Source organism: Chiloscyllium plagiosum, chromosome 12 (assembly GCF_004010195.1).
Source record: "Chiloscyllium plagiosum isolate BGI_BamShark_2017 chromosome 12, ASM401019v2, whole genome shotgun sequence".
NCBI lineage: Eukaryota > Metazoa > Chordata > Chondrichthyes > Orectolobiformes > Hemiscylliidae > Chiloscyllium > Chiloscyllium plagiosum.
The window spans coordinates 59,988,143-60,014,857 of record NC_057721.1 but is presented as its reverse complement, the minus strand read 5'-3'; the positions used below and the strand labels follow the sequence as shown (position 1 = coordinate 60,014,857).

The following is a 26,715-nucleotide window of genomic DNA, read 5'->3' as shown; positions in this document are numbered from 1 at the left end:
CTCCTACATCTTATGGTCTTACGGAACACAGACCTGATTGGAGCACTCTCCGAGCTCTGATTCAGACTAAACTGCTGATCATCCAAATCACGGCCACAGTCAATTTGCTATTTTTCTAACCATCAAACAACCACAAAATGCTTCTTCATGTGTACCCTTATTCTGCCTCACTCATTTAATGAATCTGTTGAATGATCAGAAATCCTGAGAGATCTTTATTTCTTAAAAGAAAACTATATCACATGAGCAACACAAGTGATCAATTGACTTCAATTCTTTCCAGCAATGCATAACCTAAAGCATTGATGTTTACTCGCCTATGAAATAGTATTTCATTCATTTGTGTCAGATAGGAAACCTCAAAAGTGAAATAAGATTTAATTACCCTGGTGTTAGTCTTACACAAAGCTTGAAAAACTAAGGTTGATATGACACCCATGGTTGGATGAGTGCATTTGAGTACAATGCCACTTCTAGACCCTAACATGTATTCCTAACATTGGCTTAACTTCTTCAAAATGTTGTATTGCTGCTGAAAAAGAAAAGTTGTCTTACTCTGAGGCCAATTTTGCCACCATGTCGCAGGAGCTGTACCCTGCCCCTGAGAAGGTATCCTTGTATTGTCCCATCCGGACACCATCAAGCCAGTCACCTACAGAGCGGAAAGCTGTAACGTCTGTGTTGCTCCGGTCAAGCAGGAGATTTGATGGCCTAATTGGAAGGAAATAAAGAAGGCAGGAATAACTACAGAGCATTATGCATGAAAATAACAACTAGCAACAGCTGGGACTTCAAGGCTCCATGCAGGTTTTAAACACGACCATGGAATTTGTCTATCATTCTGCCTTCATCTGTTCATGCTGTTAGATTAAGGCTTGACAGACCATTATGCAATCACCAGACCAGAAACAAGCCAAACAACCTATGCTCTACTGAAGCATAGGATCTAAATGGGGACATTAACAGCACCACAAGACTATACAAATTTCAAACTAAAATATGTTTATGTCGCGTCATTGCCTTGTAACTGGAACATGCAACAGGATAGTCTGGGTGTTGTCCATGGACTTTTCCATCACCTTCAGTTGCCCACTGTGTATCGCAAATAACAATGTGAAAACCAAGCAGTGTGGTATGCCCCCATCAGCCACTGCCAATATTTTTGTTTTCAACTGGATCCCTTGACTTTTAGTGCATTGTAAGTAAGAGACCCTGCCTGTCAACGTGACAAGTCCAATCGACCTGTTCAACTGAGACTGGAATTTGATGTCAGGCTGGAACTGACTGACATGAAGCCGTCTACCCAGTGGAAGTCAGATGAATGCAGATGCTAAATATATACAACAATATGTTCCCTCCAATCTCTGAATGGATTGGAGTGCTAATTTACTTTTTTTAAGTGTCAAGTGGCAAAGCAGGGTCTGCCTTTAAAATGTGTCACAGGGAGCCAGTTGGAAAGAGACACTCTGACAGCTTTGTAGAGGGAGGAGAAAAACCTCTTCAAGGTGGGCATCCTTGGAAGAGGCTTTGCAGTAATCTTCGCAGCAACTAAGAGACAGTGACGACTATCGATGCTGGAGACGGTAGAGACAATAAAGTGTGCGCTGGAAAAAGCTCAGCAGGTCATTGCAACTCAGTCTGGGCCCACAGTATCCAGGGAATAATGGCTAACCCACCAGAAGTTTCCTGTAAAGTTAGTCTGTGTGATGAGGTTAACCTTAACATCTCGGGTGGCACAATGGCTCAATGGTTTTCACTGCTGCCTCACAGAGCCAGGGACCCGGGTTCGATTCCCACCTAGGGTGACTGTCTTTGTGGAGATTGCACGTTCTCCTCATGTCTGGGTGCTCTGGTTTCCTCCCACAATCAAAAGATGTGCTGGCCAGGTGAATTGGACATGCTAAATTGCCCATAGTGTTAGGTGCATTAGTCAGGGGTAAATGTAGGGGAATGGGTCCGGGTGGGTTACTCTTCAGAGGGTTGGGGTGGACTTGTTGTGCTGAAGGACCTGTTTTCTTACTGTAGGGAATCTAATCTAATCTCAATGCTGCAGAAACCGAGGAAAATTGCAATCTCCAAATGAAGCGATTTCTGTCGCGCTACACGTCATCCACTCACAGGGAGGCATAATTACCTCATGACAGCCTAGACAATAAAGCCAAATTGGCTTCTTCACCAGACCACAGGCATCAACTGGCATCTCGAGATCAGTGGAGGCCTATAGGAAAATGACACTTTCTTTCTTTCTTGCTCCGTCATGATTCGGAGGAACAGAGCTGCTTCACAAGAGACAGGAGATCTTGGGTGTTGCCTCCCTATGACATCCTTTAACATCACTGATCTGACCTGAATGCAAGAAACCATCCTTATGGGCCTCATGCTGCCCAAACTTTTGCCCCCACTCACCAACCAGACAGTGTTTTGCATGAGTGGGAGATTGACCAGGGCCTATGCAGTGAACTTCTGGGAGTTAAAATCGTTCCAGCCACCCCTTGCAGAGGGATGGTGGGTCAAGCATTCACCTCAGTTATCACTCAGACAATTTGTGCTGGGAGTTAATATCCATCCTTGGGTCTCCTTCCTTGCAGCACCTATGAGTTTCCTGGTGAATCAGTAGTCAACTAAACATGACCAGACAGTGCAGTCTATATATTAAAAGAAACCAAAGACATTTTGTTTTTAATGGAAATTTTAAAAACGGCAGTGCACTGAGAAAATATAATTTCAGATTATTTCACCACAGATCAAAGATTTACCTATGGTTGCAGATAAATTGAGACAGAATTTCTGATGGAAGAAATTTATTCCTTTTATTCTGGTCCAATGCAAAGTCGGACGTGATAAAGAAGCTAGGATTATGCAACTGAAACAATTATGAATGTCCACTAAATTGGGCTTTACGTTTTTGAAATTCACTTAATATATCATAACATATATTAGTTAACAAGAAAATAATTTATTTTCATTACTGAACCTCGCATCTCTTTTCATGGTTGCTTGAATGACAACTGCGTTATAATCACTAAACTTTATATGCATGATGTACTGCATTATGTTGCTGCTACAGTGGAGCTGTGTTCAATATGGACTATCCCTTTTAGGCCTTAATAACTTTGGCAATCAACACCCTTGCAACAATTGCAGATTAATTCCTATGACGAAGGACATTTGCAGAATGATGATGCTTGTAACTGCCTGATTCCTGGTCATTTTGCAGGAGAGCCTTAACAAAAGTCAATTAACCTATTTGACCTAAGCAAGTACCAGCTGCCTATCTTTCACCTCCTATTTTCTCACACTCCAAGGTGTGAAATTAGAAGAGTGACAGATGCACCAAAAACTTTTACAAGGACTATCAATTCTTCCCACTGTCTCTCAGCTGTTCACTTGGCAGCACTTTTACCTTCATCAGAAGGTTGTGTACTGAAGTCATACTGGGGCTGATTTTAAATTAGTGCAAATGAAAGAGATTTGAGTGAGTTAAAATCTCGCTGCAGAACTTGAATGGAAAAAATTAAGGCTGATATTCCAGTGCAGTTCTGAGGCAATACTGCAATATCAGAAACGCTGTCCTTTGGATGCGATGTTAAAGCAAGGCCTCTCCACACTGACAGGTGAACAGAGACGATTGATGGCACTATATTGAAAAGGGCAGGAGAGGTACTTTTGGTGGTCTGGCTATTATAGTTGAACATTTAGTTTTATTCCTTTTAGTTTAGACTTAACACTAAGAAGGGCTTTAACTTTATTTCTTTATATTTTACACTATTTTTAGAGTGACTACAATGTTTAACTTTGCTCCTTATTTCTTTACACCTTGTTCTTAAGTTTTTGTAGCTAGTTACTTGGACCTAAGAAGACACCAGAGTGGTGACATTGAAATCTCCTGTACTTTTGTACTTGGTACATGTGACAATAAAGTCTAAATATAAATCGAAATTATTGAGGCCTCAGTTGACGCCACAAAAGTAGCTTATTGAGTCATAACGATGCTGTTTGTGGAAACCACCTGTGCGAAAAATGGCTGCTGTCTTTCAGCAGTGTCTACTGGGTAGAAAGAATTCTGGGATGTAATATTTGCATGAAAGTAGCTCTATACGTGTAATTATTTTTTTGTTCGCTCACAGAGAGTCAGAGTAGTCATTAAACTGTAATGAGTGAAAATAGGCAACCAGCAAACCAACAGCCCACTTGATACAACTTCTGGTTTTCTTCTTTGACTTCAATGGGAAAGAAAAGCAGGTTTTAAGCCTGTTTTGCATTATTCAATCACGACAGTTAAAGTGAGACTGGAAGTAAACACAAGGCTCCCAGGAAACATCAATGCTTATCTCAAAATGGGAGTGGAGAAAAAGGGTAGACTTCACTTGATAAATTACAAATGATTGGAACGAAAGCTTGGTTGACTGGTGAGGTTCCAACCAGGAAAGGTCAAAAATACTAAATCAAAAATCACACAACATTGGGTTATAGTCCAATAGGTTTATTTGAAACCGCAAGCTTTCAGAGACCCTGCTTCCTCCCCAAATAGCTAGCTGCCTGAGGAAGGAGCAGGGCTCTGAAAGCTTGCAGTTTCATATAAATCTGTTGGACTATAACCCAATGTCGTGTGATTTTTGATTTCATCCACCCCAATCCAACACCAGCACCTTCACATCAATAATATTGAGTAAAAGCAATCACATATAAAATTAAGTCCCTCCTCCCTTAAATGATCTTTATATTGTCTGACAGCAGAAAGTAGGTTTAAATGTTTGTAAAGGCTACAGAAAGCTCTTCATTTGGAGGTTGGAATTTTCCTACAGCATTGAGATGTTGAAGTTAACCTCATCACACAGACTAACATTACTGGAAATTTCTGGTGGGTTAGCCATTATTCCCTGGAGACTGTGGGTCCAGATTAAGATGCAATGATAAATATCAATGCACAGTTTAAATGAATTTCAATTCCTGAAGTGAGGGATTACAATCTTCTCAGATGTATTGATTATCCAACTCCAGTAAAGACAAAGCAGTGAGCCCAACACTTCAATTAAGTCTTTATTGTCTTGGTCTGAGACCTTTACAGAGATTATGTCAACTGTCATGAATCGTCACTCATTTGTCATCTGCTAATGTTTGTTTGTTTCCAATCAGTCAAATGTGAATTAGTTTTACAGTAATTATACACTTATAACGTTGAGTCAGTAAATATAGACCAATTGTTATCAGGATAGCTGCAGATAGGAAATGATGAAATGTTATTTTTGACCAGTCCCAGGATACTTAGATAAAAATTGACCGCTTCATTGGCTCAAATTGTATCAACGATTAGTTTGCTTGTTTTTGGCAACTTAACATATATTTAGAGGTCTGATATTATCTCAACATTTCTCCCTTTCGTCATAACTACAGCCTATGACCTGGACCAGGATTACAATTGGATCATTTAAACTGGTCAGTTGTTCTGACCCAGGCAGGGGGAGTGCATCTTTGCTCTCGTCCCACTACTGCAAGGATGTCAACATAAAATAAAAATCGTTTCTCAGTTACCAAGAAGACTCATTAAGTATTTATCTGTATCAGGTTTTAAATTAAAAAATCTGTCAATCAGATTTATTAATAAATAGATATGGGCTTATCATCAAAAGAACACTTACTCAATAAAGATGTCCCTTTATTGGATAACGTGCAGAGTCAGTAATATGGAATTAGATTACTTACAGTGTGGAAACAGGCCCTTCAGCCCAACAAGTCCACACCAAACCTCCAAAGAGCAACCCATCCCCCTACATTTACCCCTTCACCTAACACTACGGGCAATTTAGCATGGCCAATTCACCTAACCTGCACATCTTTGGACTGTGGGAGGAAACCGGAGCACCCGATGGAAACCCACGCAGACACAGGGAGAATGTGCAAACTCCACACAGACAGTTGTCCGAGGCGGGAATTGAACCCGCGTCCCTGGTGTTGTGAGGTAGCAGTGCTAACCAGTGCACCACTGTGCCACCCATTGTGCCACTGTGCCACCCATAAATGTATAAACACACACTCTCTCTCTCTCTTTAGGAAAATAGAAGAATAAAGAGATATTCTTGCAGAAATTGGTTTTCTCAAAAAAAATCAATGTGTTATTCTTGAAGGTAAAAGGATAAAGCATAGTTTATTCCAGATTGTGTTGTTACTCATATTGTACAATGCATGCACAAGTCACTAATCAAAAATCATTGCCTCTAACATCTTTCAAATGCAACTTGCTCAATCTTGAGATGTTATTTTAATCACTCTTCAAGGGAACAAATATTTTTCACACTGAAATGATGTGGATGGTTTTCTTTTCAGAAATGAGAGTGATCAGCTGGGCCGCTTGTTCTAAGCAACTTTCCTCCAACTCAGCTTGTTCTAAGCTGGCTTCTCTGCAAATGAACCAGAGAAACAAACACCTCTCCAAACCAGTCACTGCGAAATCACCACCAGGCAGCATTTACAGTCAAGAATACAGTTATCACTGGTCATAGGATGTCTAGGAAGACTTGCCAAAAAACTCCAATGTCTACATTTAACTTTTAATGATCACTTTCAAAGAAACCACTCCAGAGCTGTCCACAAAACATGAAAAAACTTTTTTTTACACAATCCTTCAAAATGTAAGTCCTACAAGCAATGTGAAACATAAAGCATATAATCATGCTCTTGGGGCCAGACAAGAACAATGTGCTTTTTATGTGTGCTGTTCTGGTCTGGCGCATGACTGGAGTGGTGGGATTTGTTCGGCAGTATGTGGGTGGGGTACTAAAACTGCTCTGATAGGTTTAATTTAAAACAAGCTACATCAGAGATTATATTGTATATTTATGTAGCTGAAAATGTGTTGCTGGAAAAGCGTAGCAGGTCAGGCAGCATCCAGGGAACAGGAGAATCGACGTTTCGGGCAAAAGGCCTTCTTCAGGAATGAGGAAAGTTTGTCCAGCAGGCTAAGATAAAAGGTAGGGAGGAGGGACTTGGGGGAGGGGCGTCGGAAATGTGATAGGTGGAAAGAGGTCAAGGTGAGGGTGATAGGTCAGACGGGAGTGGGGGCGGAGAGGTCGGGAAGAAGATTGCAGGTTAGGAAGGCGGTGCTGAATTCGATGGATTTGACTGAGACAAGGTGGGGGGAGGGGAAATACCTTGTCTCAGTCAAATCCATCGAACTCAGCACCGCCTTCCTAACCTGCAATCTTCTTCCCCACCTCTCTGCCCCCACCCCAGTCTGGCCTATCACCCTCACCTTGACCTCTTTCCACCGATCACATTTCCGACGCCCCTCCCCCAAGTCCCTCCTCCCTACCTTTTATCTTAGCCTGCTGGACAAACTTTCCTCATTCCTGAAGAAGGGCTTATGCCCGAAACGTCGATTCTCCTGTTCCCTGGATGCTGCCTGACCTGCTGCGCTTTTCCAGCAACACATTTTCAGCTCTGATCTCCAGCATCTGCAGACCTCACTTTCTCCTGTATATTTATGTAGTCAGAGAAAGTCTTGGGTAATTAATGATGGCCCTTGTATAAATGGAATTGTTCCTCTCTGCTTCCAAAAGCCTACATTATTCATTAAATACCTCCTACCGGCCATATATTAAGTGCTACAACATGAAATTGTTGGAATTCAGGACAGCTTTTGATGGTTCCTACAGCTTGTGAGAATTATATTCAACTGCGACCCACGTATGGATCCACAGCTCCCTGAATACAGCACACAGTGCCCATGTAACTTCTGCCAACCCTGGTGTCTATTGAGTCAGCAACCATCTGTCTCTTTATGTATTTCACAAAGAGGGAAAGTAGTTCAGTTTTAATTTCAGATCTTGCAACAAGCATGCTGTTCACATTAATCTCAGGTCAATTATACACAATAAATCAAAATAAATATATCAGTTGTGTATACAATATATACTGGCATATACAAAAAAATGTTGATTGTATCTTGATAATGCCTTAATGTATATATGAGTGGCCAATTTGCTTTGCAAGGTGGGGTTGTTTTGTTTATCAAATTCTAAGCTGAGTGTACAATGGAACATCAGTTTGATGACCTAACTGAATCTAGGTCATCATACTTTCCATATATTGTGTCTACCAGCTGTACAATTACTGTTTGTTTGGAGAGAAAGGGTGTTTCTTGACCATTGGGTGTTGTCCCATTGGTTGCTATCACTTTCAGTCACAGAAATCCTATTCATGTGGAATGACCAGTGTTTTACTGTGGACTCATCTGTTCTTCACATCAGCTTAAGCCAAGCTTCAAGACTTGTCTTTATAACAATATGCTGTATATATAATGATGTTCCAGCAGGTATCTCTGCCCAGAGCTGCACATTCTAGTGGAATCTCTACCACACAATAACTAATGAGGTTACAGTTTCATCACCTCAAAGGCTCCCATTAGAACTTATCTCTGCTACCATTTGCTAACTGTGTCGGAAAAAGCCACTACCACTTCCAACCAACCCCGATGACAGTTGACAGAGCCCTTAGCTATGCCAGAGCCATTTCCTACACTTCTGCCCTTACCCCTTTCCCTCACTCTCAGAAGAACAATAAGATTCACCCATGAATTCAAAGGTCGCTGAGATATCATCTGAGTGATGTAACTGTAACCTCAGTAGTTATTTTGTCATAGAGACTCTCCTAGAAAGTGCAGCCGTGGCCCTGCTGCCACATCATTGTCCTCCATTATTTCTCCAACATTTACCACCATACAGATCTTCCTCGTCTCTCCACCATCAGCATAGCTCAGTACAGGTGAGTCTATCAAGGTTCAATAACCAGTGCTAAGTGCTGTTTGAGTCAGGGCCAGCAGTGAAACCCATGATTTCTATCCCCAATACTGCATGTCAGCATTCCCAGACATAGGAACAGAAATTAGGCCATTCAGCCCATTGAGTCTGCTCCACCATTCAAACATGGCTGATAAGTTTCTCAACCCCATTCTCCCACTTTCTCCCCGTAACCCTCGATCCCCTTGACAATCAAGAACCTATCAAACTCCATCTTAAATACATTCAATGACCTGTCTCCACAGCCTTGTGTGGCAGTGAATTCCATAGAATATAAACACTTTTCCAACATCCACTCTCTCCAGGCCATTCAGTATTCTGTACTCAATATTACTGAGTATTATGACACCCGAGTCCATTCCTCTGACACTCCCAAACCTCTTCATTTCCCCTCGTAGCAACTTCCAATGCAGTCCCAGAAGGTGTAAGATGTACCCATTTATCTAGTTCCTTATCACTGTCCAAGGCCTTAACCACACCTTTCAGGTGAAGCAACAATTTACTTGTACATCGCTCCATCTAGTTGACTGCATTCACTGCCGATAATGAGGTCTCTCCTACACTGGCGAGAACAAACAGACTGAGTGACTACTTTGTGGAACACCTTTATTCCATCCGCAAGAACAATCTAGCCTTCCATTCACATGCTGTTTCAATATACCATCTCCCTCACGTTAACATTTCTCTAGTATGCCTGCTGCAGTGTCCCAGAGAAGCTCAGCACAAGGGATCAGTGTCTTATCTTCCACTTAAACACATAGCCTTCAAGATGTAAAACTGATTTCAACAACTTCATACCAGAAACCCTATTCCATTTTGTTTCTGGCACCCCACCGTTTCCAAGGTCTCGTTTATGTGGGTTTGTTCTCGTTAGGGTTGAACTGTTGACTGCTAATAGCTATTTGCAGGTTCTTGTATCAAAAAGAATTCTATAGTGGAATGCAAGTGAGCTTAACTGCAGAGAGTGAGAGAGATACCAAACTGAACTCTTTGCAAAGTGGAGCAATAACAGGAATATAAAAGGCAAATCCTGCTTCCTGTTACAGAATGTTAACTGCAACAATGAATACTCATCCCCCTTCTAGCATTAGGAAAATCAAGCTGATGTTGTTACTCACAAGACGTGTGATGTCGGTGTTGCAACAGTTTAAAGAAAACTTGCTGCTGCTCCAGTTCAACTGAAATGTATTTAGCTTTGTCAGGGCACTGCCACGCCTGGAAGTTGCAGGCAGGAAACTTATCAACAATGTTCATATGCTTATAGCAGATGCACATGCTTTTCTCCCTAATTAATTCATTTATTAACAATAGCTTTATAAACATTACTGTGAGAAATTTCATCCGTGTGCGCCAAGGGTTTGCATGGTAAAATGCAAGTGTCAATTCTCATTTTTAACAAATGGTGTTGAAACAGGAAAATGAATTAAAATTTAAATATTCATAAATGATTGAACAATGGATAATGAAATTTAACAAGTCAATTTGATTTTGTTGTAAATTGAGTAACTGATAGAAAGGAATGCAGCATACAGCAACTTAAATGATTTCTGCAGAGGACATGGAGCTCAGGCTGAAATTGTTTGAACTTATGAATGAAATCTAAAATTACTGATTTCTAGTGTATTCCAAGAGAATACAATTCTCCCCAACCTCTTCTTGACCTTGCCCCAGTGATTGCAAAGATGCTGGCTGTTTTTTTCTCTCCTGAGGGAGGACATCTGGACAATTTAGTAATCTAAAGGAATTTGGATCTGACTGTGAATAGTCAGTGATGTCTCAGTGCGAGATCTCAGGAACGGAGATATTCCTGAATAGTTGCATGCATCAGCATGTGATCCAGATGCCTGTCTATGGCCTCGACCATGCAATTTATTGGCCAGGTCATGCATCCTATTAGTTCATACAGGAACAGACAAATTAGGTGTGTTTTACTCTCTGCCGTTGTTACAAGCTGAGTTGCTGTCCTGCTGTTTCCTAGCAGGCTATTAATGCCTTTCATAAATCACCAATTCTAAGTTCTGAGGTGATGTGTGTGTGTGTGTGCTTGCGTATATATGTGAGTCTGAGGATGTCAGAGTGTGTGTGCGTCTGTGTGTGTGTGTGTGTGTGCGGGAGGAGAAGGAAGAGACAGCAGATCGTGAACCATTTTTTCTTAACAAGAAACCTGAACAAATCTGCAAGACATTGAACATGAAAGGTTTTAATGACCTCTGAGTATCGAACTTTCACAAAACCCAAGTTCCCTCTGTCCCCATTTCATAATGGCACCAACTGAAACACCATTCTCAACTGGCTCCTGCATTTAGGAAAGTTTGCCAGAGTTACACTAACTTACTTGGACCCTGCATCAAGAAGCAACCTCTCTAGAAAGGAATTATGAAGGAAGACTCATCCCACTGTATAGAACACACGTGGCAGTGGAAGTACCACAGAACTTGGAAATTCCATGGAGAGACTGATACCCTTGGGCAGCCAGTGCTTAACAAAAAGGAAACATATTTATAGAGTGCCTTTAATGAAATGAAATGTCCCAATGTGCTTCACAGGAAGGAACATTCTAAAACCAAGTATAACAGCAAACCACAAATGAGCTATTATGCAGATTACTAAAGTCTTAGTAAAAGAGTTGGGCTTTAAGCAATGTCTTAAAGGAGGTAAGTAAGGCAAAGAGGGGAGATATTCCACAAGTTTGGGATCTAGGCAACTAAAGGTCCAGTCACTAATGGTGGAGAAATTATGCTTGGGAATAAATAAATAGCCAGAAATAGAGGATATTTTAGAGGGTTAGAAGTTATTACAGAGTTAGAGAGGGATGAGGCCATTGAAGGATTTGTGAACAAAGATGAAAACTTTAAAATTAAGACATTGCTTGGCTGGAAACCAAGGTAGGTCAGCGACAACAGGGGGGAATAGTTGAACAGAACTTACTACACAAAAGTAAAAGACACCAGATTGGACAGTTTTGAATGAGCTAACTTTACAGAGTGTACAATACACAACTGAACCAGGGCTGCATCAGAATAGTTAAGATCTATCAGACTGCTTAGACAAGATCCAAAACTGAATGGGGAGAAATCTCCTCTGATAAAATACTGGTATAACTGAAGCTACTGATTCTACCCCTGCTCCAAACTCTATACCACGCTACCGTCTGAGATTGAGGCTGTTTGCAACTTTAGTGCTACATTTGATCCCAAGATGAGCTTTCAACATTGTTTCATGCCAATCTAAGATCACCCCTTTACATTTCTATAACGTCACTCAATGTCAGCTCTGCTGAAACTCTCATCCATGCCAATGGATCACAAACTGGGACACTTAGATAATTGGAGAGGAACATAGATAAGATACATTGTGCACATATAATTTATTTAGATGGCATATTTATTATTAATCTTGAAGAGTAAAATTCTAATATGAATTCTAATATGAAACTTTGAGTTAAAGTTTATAACTATGTATTGAAATTCAGAATGATTTCTCCAAATTTTAAGTCTTTGGTACATCACAGAGATGTCCTAGCTGAGGATTAGTGAGACTTGTCAGCAGATTGGAGGTTCCATCCAATTGAAGACTCTGAACCCGATGGAGCAACTCATGATATGAGAATGCATTACCTTGAGGGCCATTCATTTCTGATGATGCACAGCTTCCGTAAATGCATCGGTGTAAACAAAACAAGACTCCTTCTCAATCAGGAGCCACTGATTTTAATCATGCACAAGTGGATTGGGAAATAGTAGACTGTTGTTCATGGTTTATTTTATAAAATGAATTACATTCAAATTAATTATCATGTTTGATCAAGGTTGGGCCTCTGGCATTAAATCACATATATCATACCTTAAGTATTACCAAATCACCAGGCTGCTTGTACAGTCAAGGGAATCCACTTAATGCTAGCTTCATTTATGTATTTGCTATACTCCTTTAATAATTTTCTTTGAATTCCAACAAAAGTAATAGTGGAGTCCAATATGCAATTTGGGATTTGAGGCTTAACATTTTTATCATGTATTAAAGTTGTTTTAATAGATTCTGATAGAAACATAAAAATTGAAAAAAAAAGCACAGAAAATCACTGCTCAGTTAATTGTGTTTGTGCCACCTGAAAAAGGTCTATGATAACATGCTTAATCCCCACTTTCCAACTCTTTGTCAATAATCCCATAGCATATAGCACTGGAAGTGCACATCCAAGTGTTTGTTCAGTGCACTTAAGGCCTCTGTGTCTGTGGTGGTTTGTAGCTTAAATTAATATATTGTACACAAAAACAGAGAAGTAACAAAGCCAATTCTGGAATCTGGAGGATGTCTGAGGAAACCACTTTGTGTTATAATGAAATTTCAGGTGGGATAAAATTCTTTTCATTGCCACCTCCTCACGACTGCATGCTTGTAACTCTCTGCATAATGGTGCAGGAGAAAACATGAACTTCAGAATAGGAGTCAGTAAGTCAAGTGTACATCACTATGTGTGCTATTTAAATGGCTTCTTATATCCCTTTTAGAGAATGGCCAACTCTTTTCACCCTTGCCAACATTATGATGTAATTTTGCAGAATTAACCACTAATATGTGTCAACATGCAGCTCCTGACCCTTTGATTTAGTATTTTAAAAAGCAGTAAACAGAGTCATAGATATTGAAATGCACTTTTTAAAAAAGTAACCAGTCACCTTGCTGCGGTATTAGCAATGATCTTCAGGCTGCTGGGATTCCGAATCAATTTGTCCAGAATGCTGACAATCTGTTCAAACTTCGGCCTGTTATTCCTATCCTTCTGCCAACAGTCCAGCATCAGCTGATACAGGGCAGCTGGGCAGTCCATGGGGGGCGGCAGCCGATATCCTTCATCAACCGCTTTAATTACCTGAATGAGAATTCAATACCGGACAACGTCAGTGTATCACAACGAAAGCTACTCATCTAAGATATACAGTCATGAGCAATCATGGAAAAAGAAAGGGTGTGCTTATCATTGATTTTAACATAGTAGGGACTTCTTTGGCAAAAAGCAAAGTTGGGCTGAATAAAGGGCTTTTATATTTAAATCCAGATGACCGTACACTTACCTTGTTGTACTGAAAATTTGTACCTAAATAGCATTACTTGGTACACACTTAGAGGGGTGATGATGTCGTAGTGTTAATGTGACTAGACTGGTAATCCAGAGGCCCAGGATAACATTCCAGGAACACAGGTTCAAGTTAAATTTAAAAATCTGGAATATAAAACTACTCTCAGCAATGGTGATTTTTTTTTGTAGAAACCGATCTGGTTCACTGTTGTCCTTCAGAGTAGGAAATCTGTCAGCTTTATCTGGTGTGGCCTACATGTGACCTGAGACCTACAGCATTGTGGTTGATGCTTCAGTGCCTCTGAAATGGCCGAGCAAGCCAAACAGTTCAAGGGCACTTAGGGTGGAGTAACAAGTGATGGCCTTAACTCTGATGCCCTCACTCACTGATAGGGCAACTAAAAGAAAAAGCTAGAACAATAATACACGCTCTAGTGTGAATAATATAATGGCAAATTGGCCACCCATTAACATCTCTCAAAATTCAATTCAATTGAAATAATAATCAGGAGAAATGTAAATCTGGCTACCCACTAGCATTGCACAAAGTTCAATGATTCCCATTCACTCAGATCATTATTTAAAATGAACCCTCCAGGAATGAACACAATGCTCAATTTAGATTCCGTGATAAGCAGAATTTAGGTGTAGCTCAGAGGTGCTATACCTGAAGTTTTAGGTTCAATCAAAGTTTGATTTTTCAATTCATGGAAATTTCTGAGCTGATTGGAACTTGGAAAACATACAGCAAAATTGAAACAGAGCCAGATTTAGTTCAGAGGAGGCTTTGGAGTCTATTGCTATCTATCTCTTGAGCTCTGTCAGCAGTGAAGGAGGGGCACAATGCTGGACTGATGTAAATGCCTGATGTGAATCTCCTACTGCTTTCTGTGGAAAAATGAAATGCAGCCGGTGCTGAGGGTGGGTAATTTAATACGACTGGTGCACACACTGAATCTGGCCAGCTCTCAGCATAAATACACAGATCATGTTCTGCCCGGGTCAACTTGATGAATGTCATCCAGGCACACATACATGTGTGTGTGTTTAATAAGTGTGTGTGTGTTTATGACATGAGTATTGTATAAATGGAGCATTTGAGATGATTATTCTGTTAATGGTAATTTTGGGTGCTGCTGATTAAGTGCACGGGGACGATTTGGTACTATGTCAAGGAACTTCTCAAATTGAAGAGTGAAATAAAAATGCAATGGTGTTGTTTTCACAATTAGACAATGAATTTGAGATATTTCCTCATCTGGAATTTACTGCCCATGAGGACAGTGGAAGCAGAGACAATGAATGTCCTCAAAAGGATTAAGAATGGGCACTTGAGGAAATAAACTTGCAGGGATATGAGGATGGAGCTGGGGAATGGGACCAGCATGGGGGATATAGCCTTGAAGGGCTGAATAGCCCCATTCTGTATTCTAAATGACTGTTGACTCTGATAGGATTAGATGTGGACATAACAATGCTTGAATGCGTTCTATATTTTCCTTGAATTTGGATTACTGTAAAGATAAAGTAAAAGATAACAATGTGGTAGTAAAAAGGAGACATTGAGCCACATGTGAATGGCAGAGGAAAAGCAAGTAGATAATAAAATCACAGGGTGCATTTAATAGAAATGACAGGAGTCTTGTTCTCTGGTTAGAGAGCTAGCAAAAACCCATCCTCAAACACTTTGGGGTAGGTCTACCTTACTGAGGTGGTACAAAGAGTAAAGAGGAGATGAATAAAAGATTAAAGATGAGTAAAGAAGAACTCAATATCATTCAGAAAAGTCAGAAAGCAATAGTCAGTCTCAAAGATGGCCCTGCTGGAATTGAACATAATTGAAGGAACAGGAATCCATGACTCAGTGACCTGAATCATATCCTGCATCGAGTGTGAGTGACCAGTGTCAGATTTGAAGGGAGGCCGCAGCAGTATTCTTGGGTGTCCCTTGGATGGTAACACCACTCTGGACAAGGAGGTGCATCACCTCTTTTTCAGCAGTGACAGTGAGTGGAAGTAGTAGGTTAGGGTGTGACATGACCCCCCTCATTCCAGAATGGCTTCTCACTGATCAGAATGGGGGCTGGAGAGGGCCGGGGGTGGTGCAGCAGAATAAAGGAGACCTACTTTCCAGACACAGCTGGGAATGAGAAGCTCTGTTTTCTTAACGCCCGTGGTGAATTTCTGTAGTGCCTTGTAGATAGCACAAACTGCTGCTGCTATGCATCCGCAATGGTGGAGGGAATGTGTGTGGATGTAGTGCAAATCAAGTGGGCTTCTTTGCCCTGTATGGTGTTAAGCATCAAACTCCTTCCTTGTACCTTTAGATGGTGAAAGGCTTTGAGGAGTCAAGCGAGGAGTTACTCATGGAGGATTCCTAGCCTTTGACTTGCTCTTGTAACTATTGCATTTAGATGTCAAGTCCAGTTCAGTTTCTGGTCAATGGCAACCCCAGCATATTAATATAAGACATTGAGTGAATGTAATGCTATTGAATGTCAAAGGGTGATGGCTAGATTCATTCTGCTGGAGCCACAAATATCACTTGCCACGTTTCAACCCAAGCCTGCTTCAGTTTCTGAGGACTTGCGAACAATGCTGAACATTGTGTAACCATCGCCGAGCACCCCTCTTTTGTGACCTTATGATGGAGGGAAGGTCACTGATGAAATGGTTGGATGTAAGGCACTATGTTGAGGAACTCCTGTAGAGATGGCCTGTAGCTAAGATGACTGACCTCCTACAACCACAACCATCTTCCTGTGTGCCTGGCATGGGTCTAACCAGTGGATGATTTTCTCCTGATGCCCATTGAGTTCAGTTTTACTTAGGCTTCTGGACATCACACTTGGTCAGATGCAACAATGATGTCAAATGTTACTCTTACCTCACCTCAGGAATTTAGCTCTTTTGCCCATATTTGAGCCAAGGCTGTAATAAGATCACATGCTGAGTGGCTAAAGCAGAATCTAAACAAGGCATCAGTGAGCAGGTTATTCCTGAACAAGGGCTGCTTGATAGCACTGATGATAATTTCCATCATTTACTGATGATCATGAGTAGACTGATGGGGCAGTAATTGCCTGGTTTGCATTTGACCTGCTTTTTGTGAACAGGACTTATCTAGGCAATTGTCCACATTATCAGGTAGATGCCAATGTTGTAATTGCAATGGAAGAGCTTGACTAGGGCAAGTTCTGGAGCACATGGCTTCAGTAATATTGCCAGAGTGTTGTCAGGGCCGACAGTCTTTGCACAATCCAATACTCAAGCTATTTCTTGATATGATGTGAAGTGTATCAAATTGGCTGAAGCCTGGCATCTGTGATGCTGGGTATATCTTGGAGGAGGCCTGGCCTTGTGACCCCTCTGCCTAATGAAACACATCCCTCGGAGATCAGGCAGGGCCAGACGGGGAGGGCAAAAAGGCGAAACTATCAGCGCAACAAGTTAAAAGAACTTTTGACAACGCGATCAAGGTGGAGATAGAAATAACACAAGACAGAATTACAACCAGAATATTTTAAAAACAAAAAGTTGGAGATCTAATTCTTGTATGTAAAAAAATAGAGAGCAAAAATAATTGTTTTAATCTGCAATCAAACATTTAATTTTGCCAGCACAGAATGTTGTGGTGGATTATAATCGCTCCCAGGTTCCCAAGATTATATCACATGTTTTGAATTGCAATCATCTCCAGGTCCTTTATCTGTTCTGAATAAAGGGTATTGCTTCTTGCGTGTTTACTAATGATATATACATGCACCTCACAGTGGAATACATGTGTACAATGCAGACATTAGATTCATGTGCAACAATTTATGATGTTAAAATTCTGTTTTGTCATACCAAAGTGCCTTGATATGCTGTCACAGGAGGGTGTATTTTCTAACCCTCTGCAACTGTATAATACATTCGTACTGAATTTGTCTCTGCACATTTTCAACACGGGGATTAACCTGGTGGGAAAACATACCTTATATTTATGAGTTGGTACATAGAAACAGTTCAAGCTGCTGAATATTAACTTCCACGAAGGTTTCACATTGATAGATTGGAATTCTACTGGGACACGCAGGAGGAAATGACCTCTGTGGGTCAGCAGAAAGACAGAGGCCTTTTCACCTCTGTCAAAAATAAGAACTTAAAAAAATGCACTACATCCAGGAATACAGATAAAAGCAACTTTGACGCAGACATGTATTGCCACCATATACTTTTTTTTCCCCAAGAACCTGAGATGAGGAAGGAATCATGTGAGGAACAATGGGTATTAAGTTGTGTTAGCAGTTATGAATTATGCATACCCTATAGAATACATTACTCATAGTTAACAATGCAAAGCCAATGCTAAATGTTTTAACAGTTTAAGTGCACATAATTTTTTTACATTGATCAGTTTTAGTCCTGTGAACAACCTTTATTTTCCTCATTTAAAGCTGGTATTTTTCTTTTAGTGAAAGTGTCCACTATATAAAGATGTGTAAACTGGTGTTCGGTGCTGAAAGTTAGCTTGCGTGTCTTCTCTGTTGCTTTCAATGACACAGAAATGCATGGCCACCTGGCATTCCCATGCTCGACTTCCTCACCCAGCTTGACTCATTTACAACAGAGCAATTCACAGAAGATACTCACATCCTGATTGGACATTTCCCAGTAAGGCCTCTCTCCATACGACATCACCTCCCATAGAACAATCCCATAACTCCACACATCACTGGCTGAGGTGAATTTGCGGTAGGCGATGGCTTCTGGCGCTGTCCATCGGATGGGGATTTTCCCACCCTAGAAAAGAGTTTATTTAGAAAAAGTGGTTATGCATGACTGTACTTTTGGTGACCATGCAAGAAAAGCAAAACTTGTTTGTAGGTCAAGCCAAGACATTCGAGTTAAAATTGCATTAATCAGTACCAGCCGTAAACACACTGTGGGTTTCTTTTGTCTGCTGCCTTAGCCCAGCCATTAATCTATATGAGCGATTTGAAATGCATCTGTGGCCAGAATAAACAGCAGGATTTCAAAATGATAGTTTGAAAGCAATTCTTCTCTTTATTTTCCATTCAATTAGGATTACTACCATAAAAAAAACGTACTGCTCTTAATTTTATTATCACATGCAATTTGTAAACACAGATTGGCAGCAATTCCTGACAGGCTGAGAAACAATGGAGGTGGCAAAAATGTCATAATTCCACTTCTGTATTTCAAGTATTGAAGATTCTTATTTTTTAACCGCACAGGGGTATTCAGTATAAGCCCAAGTATTTCTTAAAGTGTTACTGGTTTCACAATGAAGCTGTCTGTTGCACATGTGTGTGACAACAAGCCCAATGAGGCAGATGCAATCAAAATTGAGGGTTTCATTTAGAACAAAGAACAATACAGCACAGCAACAGGCCCTTTGGCCCTCCAAGCCTGTGCTGCCACATTTAGCCCTTCCATGCTAAACTGTTTTCACGTATAGGATCCATATCTCTCTATTCCCTTCCTATCATGTATTCATCCAGGTGCTACTTGAATGCTGCTACTGTTGTCTGTTTGCACCAGCTCCAATGGCTGCGTGCTCCAGGCACTCACTATCCTTTCTGGGAAAAAAAACCTGCCTTGCACATCTCTTTTAAACTGCCCCATCGCACTTTGAACCTGCCTTCCCTAGTAACTGACCCCTCCACCCCGGGAAAAAGCCTCATACTTTCCACTCTATCCATGCCATTCACAATCTTATAAACTTCTATCAGGACATCCCTCAAACTCCTGTGTTCCAGTGAAAACAGACCTAGTCTATCCAACCTTTCTTCATAACTAAAATCTCCCATACCAGGCAACATCCTGGTAAACCTTTTCTGTACCCTCTCCAAAGCATCCACCACATCCTTCTGGTAGTGTGGTGACCAGAACTATTGGCAATATTCCAAGTTTAGCCTATCTGAAGCTGCAACATAACTTGTCTATCCTCAAACTCAATGCCTCTTCCAATGAAGGGAAGCAAGCTATAGCCTTTTTCACTACCTTATCTACCTGCACTATCACCTTCAGACAGCTATGGACCTGTACACCTTGACCTCTCTACTAAGCGGTCTGTCATTCACTGTGTAATTTCCATCTGTACTTGACCTTCCAAAATGCATCTCCTCACATTTGTCTGAATTAAACTCCATCTGTTATTTTGCTGCCCATGCCTCCAACTGATCTATATCCTGCTGTATCCTCTGACAATCCTCCTCACTATCCCCAACTCCACCAATCTTTTTATCATCGGCAAACTTACTAATTAGACCAGCTATGTTTTCCTCCAAGTCATTTATGTAGATCACAAACTGCAGAGGTCCCAGCACTGATCCCTGAGGAACACCAGTAGTCACAACCCTCCATTCTGAAAGGCATCCTTCCACCAATAACCTGTCTCCTATGAGTAAGCCAGTTCTGTATCCATCTTGCCAGTTCACCCCTGAAACCATGTGACTTCATCTTTCGTACCAGTCTGTCATGAAGGACCTTGTCAAAAGCTTTACTGAAGTCCATGCAGACATCAACTGCTGGATGTAAATCTGCTCGCTGAGCTGGAAGGTTCATTTTCAGACATTTTGTCATCATACTAGTTAACATCATTAGTGAGCCTCCAGTGAAGTGCTGGTGTTATGTCCTGCTTTCTATTTATGTGTTTAGGTTTCCTTGAGTTGGTGATGTCATTTCCAGTTCTTTTTTTCAGAGGGTGGTAGATGGGGTCCAAACTGACGTGTTTGTTGATAGAGTTCCGGTTGGAATGCCATGCTTCTATGAATTCTCCTGCATGTCTCTGTCTTGTCCTCGGTTGGATGTGTTGTCCCAAAATACAAAATACCTTCTATGAACTATAACAAACAGTACATTGGACAAACAGGCAGAAAACTAGCCACCAGGATACATGAACATCAACTAGCCACAAAAAGACTTGACTGACTATCACTAGTATCCTCACATACAGATGAGGAAGGACACTACTTCGACTGGGACAACACATCCATCCTAGGACAAGCCAAACAGAATCATGCACAAGAATTTCGAGAAGCATGGCATTCCAACCGGAACTCTATCAACAAATACATCAGTTTAGACCCGATCTACCACCCTCTGAGAAAAAGAACTGGAAATGACATCACCGACCCAAGGAAATCTAAACATATGAATAGAAAGCAGGACATAACACTAGCGCTTCACCAGAGGCTCAGTGATGATGTTACCTAGTATGGTGATGAAACGTCTAAAAACAAACCTTCCAGCTCAGCGAGCAAACTTACATCCAGAACCTCAACCTGAGCTACAAATCTTCTCAAAACTCACTAACATCAACTGCTTTTCCCTCATCAATCACCTTTGTCACCTCCTCAAACAACTCATTGAGTCATAGAGTCATAGAGATGTACAGCATGGAAACAAACCCTTCAGTCCAACCTGACAAGCCGACTAGATATCCCAATCAATCTAGTCCCACCTGCAAGCACCCGGCCCATATCCCTACAAACCCTTCCTATTCATATTCCCATCCAAATGCCTCTTAAATGTTGCAATAGTAGCAGCCTCCACCACATCCTCTGGCAGCTCATTCCATACTCGTACCACCTGCTGCGTGAAAAATTTGCCCCTTAAGTCTCTTTTATATCTTTCCCCTCTCACCCTAAACCCATGCCCTCTAGTTCTGGACTCCCCAGCCCCAGGGAAAAGACTTTGCCTATTTACCCTATCCATTCTCCTCATAATTTTGTAAACCTCTATAAGATTGCCTCTCAGCCTCCGATGCTCCAGGGAAAACAGCCAAAGCCTGTTCAGCCTCTTCCTATAGCTCAAATCCTCCAACCCTGGCAACATCCTTGTAAATCTTTTCTGAACCCTTTTAAGTGTCACAACATATTTCCGATAGGAAGGAGTCCAGAATTGCCCGCAATATTCCAACAGTGGCTAACCAATGTCTTGTACAGCCACAACAAGACCTCCCAACTCCTGTACTCAATACTCTGACCAATAAAAGAAAGTATACCAAACGCCTTCTTCACTATCCTATCTACCTGTGACTCCACTTTCAAGGAGTTATGAACCTGCACTCCAAGGTCTCTTTGTTCAGCAACACTCCCTAGGACCTTACCATTAAGTGTATAAGTCCTGCTAACATTTGCTTTCCTAAAATGCAGCACCTTGCATTTATCTGAATTAAACTCCATCTGCCAACTCTCAGCCCATTGGCCCATCTGGTCAAGATCCTGTTGTAATCCAATATAACCCTCTTCGCTATCCACTACACCTCCAATTTTGCTGTCATCTGCTCGATTAAGTTAATGAGGCACCAGCCCTACACAAAACCATGCAGTATCGCTAATAAATCCATTAACTTCTAAATGCATGTAGATTTTGGCCCTGAGAATCTTTTCCAATAATTTCCCTACTACCGACATGAGACTCACAGAATTTCCAGGATTATCCCTGCTACCCTTCTTCAATAATGAGACAACATTTGCTATTCTCCAGTCCTCTGGGACTTCACCTGTGGCCAAAGAGGATACAAAGATGTCTGTCAATGCTCCAGCAATTTGTTCTCTTGTGCCCCTCAATACTCTGGGATATATCCGATCAGAACCCAGGGACCTATCCCCCTTAATACGTTTTAAAATGCAAAACATCTCTTCCTTTTTAATGGCGACTTGGCTTAGAAACTTGATACCCCCTTCCCTGACAGCATCCTGCACCAATTCCTTCTCTTTGGTGAATACCGACACAAAGTGTTCGTTTCGAACCTCACCTACCTTTGCTGGGTCCACCCATAGATTTCCTCCTTTGTCCTTGAGTGGGCCAACCTTTCCCTGGCTAGCTCTTGCCTTTTATATAATCTATAAAAAGCCTTGGATTTTCCTGAATCCCTATTGCTAACAACTTTTCATGACCCCTTTTCGCCCTTCTAATTCCTTGTTTAAGGAATTTCCTACTTTCCTCATATATTTCAAGGGCTTCATCAGTTCCCACCCTCCTAGACCTTAGTGAATCCCAGTCAATTTAGGGGAAGTTAAAATCACCTACCACAATAACCCTGCTGTTTTGTATCTTTCCAAAATTTGTTAACATGTTCTCTCCTCTATCTCCCACTGGCTGTTGGGAGACCTGTAGTATACCCCCAACATTGTGATTTCACATTTCCTATTCCTGAGTTCTATCCAGTTTGCCTCGCTGCACGAGTCCTCTGATGTACCCTCCCTCAGTGCAACTGTGAGACACTCCTTTATCAGTAATGCAACTCTCCCACCCCTTTTACCTCCCTTTCTCTGACACCTGAAACATCTAAATCCTGGGGCATTCAGCTGCCAGTGCTATCCCTCTTTCAGCCAAGTCTCTGTAATCACAATAATGCCATCATTCCAAGTACTAACCATTTCATGAATTGTGAGCTCAAACCTAAATTCTGAATGACACTTCCATCAGCATGCCTCAGCTTGGTGAATTTTATTAGCTGGCATTCTTGGTCTGCACCTTCCTTCTTAAAAAAGAAACACATGGGCAGAGAACAGCAATGGAAAAATCAGAAAACAAAGTGTGAGGGAGGACTGAGTGGCCAGAATTTATTCATTTGTTTTTAACATGTAGAAGACAAGATTATTAAGGGCGGAATACAATGGAGCCTCTAGAAATGGGAAATAAGGCTGGTGGGGCTGGAATTAAATGGACATTAAAATTTAAGTTCCTTATGATGGGTTAAGTTTTTGAAACAAATCAGGCAGCATTTCAATGACAGAGCAGACATCTCGTCACCTCGTGTCAATAAGTTTTGGCCCATTTATGTGTGTACCATTAATATTCATTAAATGGAAGTCCAAAATTTAGCTCTATCTTCCAGATGAAGTCGCCACTATTTTTTCAACTATTTAAAGGTACACCAGTGGGTTTGCTGTGGTTAGTGACGATTGGGTCGTCAAATAGCAGGAAGTTTGATTTGTGAAGTGGACAATGCATCAAGTCACTTGTGTGTTTGGGACTTGGCATGTCCAAATAGAGCCAGGCTACTCTAGCCTGCATCTCAAAGGGAGGCAAGTGAACCATGCATGGTTGGTCTACAGTCAGAGAGGGGATCTCAAGCTCGAAGCAGCTTCTTCAACTAGAGAGAGGATCTTGGAGGGACGGTCAAAGGACATGGGAGGGCAGGTCAGGGTTAACAGAAGAAAGTTGCAGGACGATGGTGAACCAATCAAATGTGATGGTCAGAGTTTGGAGAGTGATTGTCAGTAAGAGGCGAGGGTGACGAGTAATGGGAAAAACCTTAAAGGTGACTGAATAGAAGTGGATGGGTCACAGCTGAAGGTTCATACTGTGCTTTTCCATCAAGGTGGTTGCAAACTCCTGATGAAGGGCTTATGCCTGAAAAGTCGATTCTTCAGCTCTTCGAATGCTGCCTGACCTGCTGTGATTTTCCAGCACCACACTCTCGACTCCTCCCTGCAAACTCAGTTAAGCTGGCAGAGGATAAGATTCTTGAGGGAGGTGGGCAGAGGAGTCCTAAATATGGTTCATTGGAGTATTCTGCAAATTTATTGGTCAACTGCAGCACTGGAGCCATTTTTGCTATAGCTCACCTCCTCACGTCATGTCCTCTGTGGACACTTCAGTCAAATAGGAAGATCTTCCATTTCCATTGGTTAGAAAGGGCATCTTCCATCAATCTCAGATTGCCTGGACGAACCCCTGCATTGTTGAAGCATGTTGATGCTCATTGTTTGGAACTGGGCCTGGGAGAAGAATGAATGGGATCCAGAAAGATGCTCACTTGCATCGGGAGCTTCAGTATACAATAATTGTATGAAAAAGTGATAGTTTTAGGATGAGGGGTAGCAGATTTAACACAAAAATTTGAGGAGAATTTACTTCCTTCGAATGGTCATGAATCTGGGGAATTGATTGCCCCAAATTATGGTGGATGCCGAGACGTTGAGTAAATTTAATTAATCATGGGTTGAAGGATTATGAAAAGCAGACAAGAAGGTGGACTTGAGGCCAAGGTGAGGTCAGCCATGACTGTATTAAATGGTGCACACTTGAGGGGCTGAATTACCTACTCCTGCTGCTAGTTCTTATGGAATTGCAGGGACAGATACTTGTGCACTCCCAACATCCCCAATGTTTAATTGCAATAGACAGTTATGATTTACATTGCAAATGCATGTGTGAAGATTATTGATACGAGTTGAAGATGTCCCCAATTCCAGTCCTGCCATTGGGAAATATGCTGTTTGTGTTAAATTCTTCAATGTAGGTGATGTGTTTGATGGCAATTAGATGTGCAGCAAATGCTGGATCAAACCAAGTTAAATAGATTTGCATTTATCTTAAACAGATCGAAGCCTACCTTAATATAACCTCAAGAAGTCCACCAGCATTGAATCACAATTGTTTTCAATTTGATTGTTGCAAACTCGTAATAGGGCACTTGTTTCTATCAGTCTTATTTAAGTGTAAGTCCCAGTTTTGGCTGAGGCAGGGCCTTGTGAGCGCTGAAGAGGACATTTGGTTGGGTCCCGTGCAGTTTTAATGTCACAGAGTGTGTCTGTTGGATGGGAACGTTCTGCGAACCAGGGAGATGATCAATTGACAAGATTCTTGATCAATAAATGAGTCTAAAGCTATGAGAGGTAGGCAAGAAAATGGAGTTGAGGTCACAATCAGATCAGTCATGAGCTAATCAGACGATGGAACAGGGTTGAGGTGTTGAAAAAGCCATTCTTGCTCCTACATTCGGTGTTTGTACAATCGGCACTTTCATCCAGCTGGATAACTAATGGTAAGAGTGGGGGTAGGGCAGGAATGAAAAGGGACCATCATGTAAATGGGCAGCACTCTGACCTGTACAGCAGTCATTGCTGTGCCTGGCATCTCTGAATGATTTTTATAAAAGCATTTTGAAAAATTAGTCAGGGCAGATTGACAGTTGGAAGCCGGGGCAGAGTAGAAAAATGTTAGTCTTGTTAAAATTTAATGGATGCACAATTGATTTTGTCAAAACCTCCACTCCTGAATGCTGCCAACCCTGTTGCCGACAGACTGGAGCTGTTCAGCTTTACACAGCTTCCAGAGATCACACACCCCTTTGAAATTCTTGAGACATTAGAAGGCAAGTTCTTAACAAGGTCTTTAATTCTATAAAATGCGTCCAATTAACAATGCAGGCTACTATACTTTCCCACCCTCCCTCTAGCTCTTGCGAAAGTTAGTAGGTTCAGAAACAGAAGCAGCAGAATGGCACACAAGCTATTGGCATCATTGTTCGGATAACCCACCTTTGTGCCAACCTAATTTGGTGTCCGGAAATCCTGCCTCTGGTCTCGGCTGGCCTGACGGTTAATGAGAATGCACTGGATATTCATCCCTGTGGCAGAACCATGGTTTTTCATTCTGCTTTCGAGTTCCTGCCTGCCAGCTACAGCTGAGAAGTGTCCAGAACTAAAAGGTTTCAGAGCCATAAGGACTGAGTTGTTTTTAAAAGTGCACCCATTCAAAATCCTCAGCTATTCTGAGGACTCCTGGCTTTTCAAATTGATAAACCTAACTATCAGGCCGAAGCCAAAAATGCTTGCAAACCAAGGCTGAGAATGTGATTCCTTTGTCTGCTGTTGCAATTTATTTCAAAGGCATTTTCATTTTAATAGCATGCAAAGGATTTTCACATGGCATGCTGACATTAATATCCAGTACAACTCAACTTAAATCACAGAAAAGAACTGGTTCAAAGTTGGGAAATAGAATCTGTAAACAGTTGGCTGTATTGGTGACTCGGGGGAGGTAGATTTTTGGGAATTTGTGGTGCTCAGGAAGAATGAGGTTGTACAATTA

General features: G+C 41.4%; 1 protein-coding gene across 3 annotated transcripts in view; it reads right to left on the bottom strand.

Moving 5' to 3' along the window:
- epha3 (eph receptor A3) overlaps positions 1-26,715 on the bottom strand; it is a 244,779-nt gene that overhangs the window by 14,561 nt on the left and 203,503 nt on the right. For all 3 annotated transcript variants that reach the window (XM_043701195.1, XM_043701197.1, XM_043701196.1), the window contains 3 exons: positions 18,511-18,660; positions 13,475-13,668; positions 556-711 (listed from right to left, as the gene is read on the bottom strand). In XM_043701195.1, the coding sequence (XP_043557130.1) occupies positions 556-711; positions 13,475-13,668; positions 18,511-18,660 (500 nt within the window). The remainder of the gene's footprint in view (positions 1-555; positions 712-13,474; positions 13,669-18,510; positions 18,661-26,715) is intronic.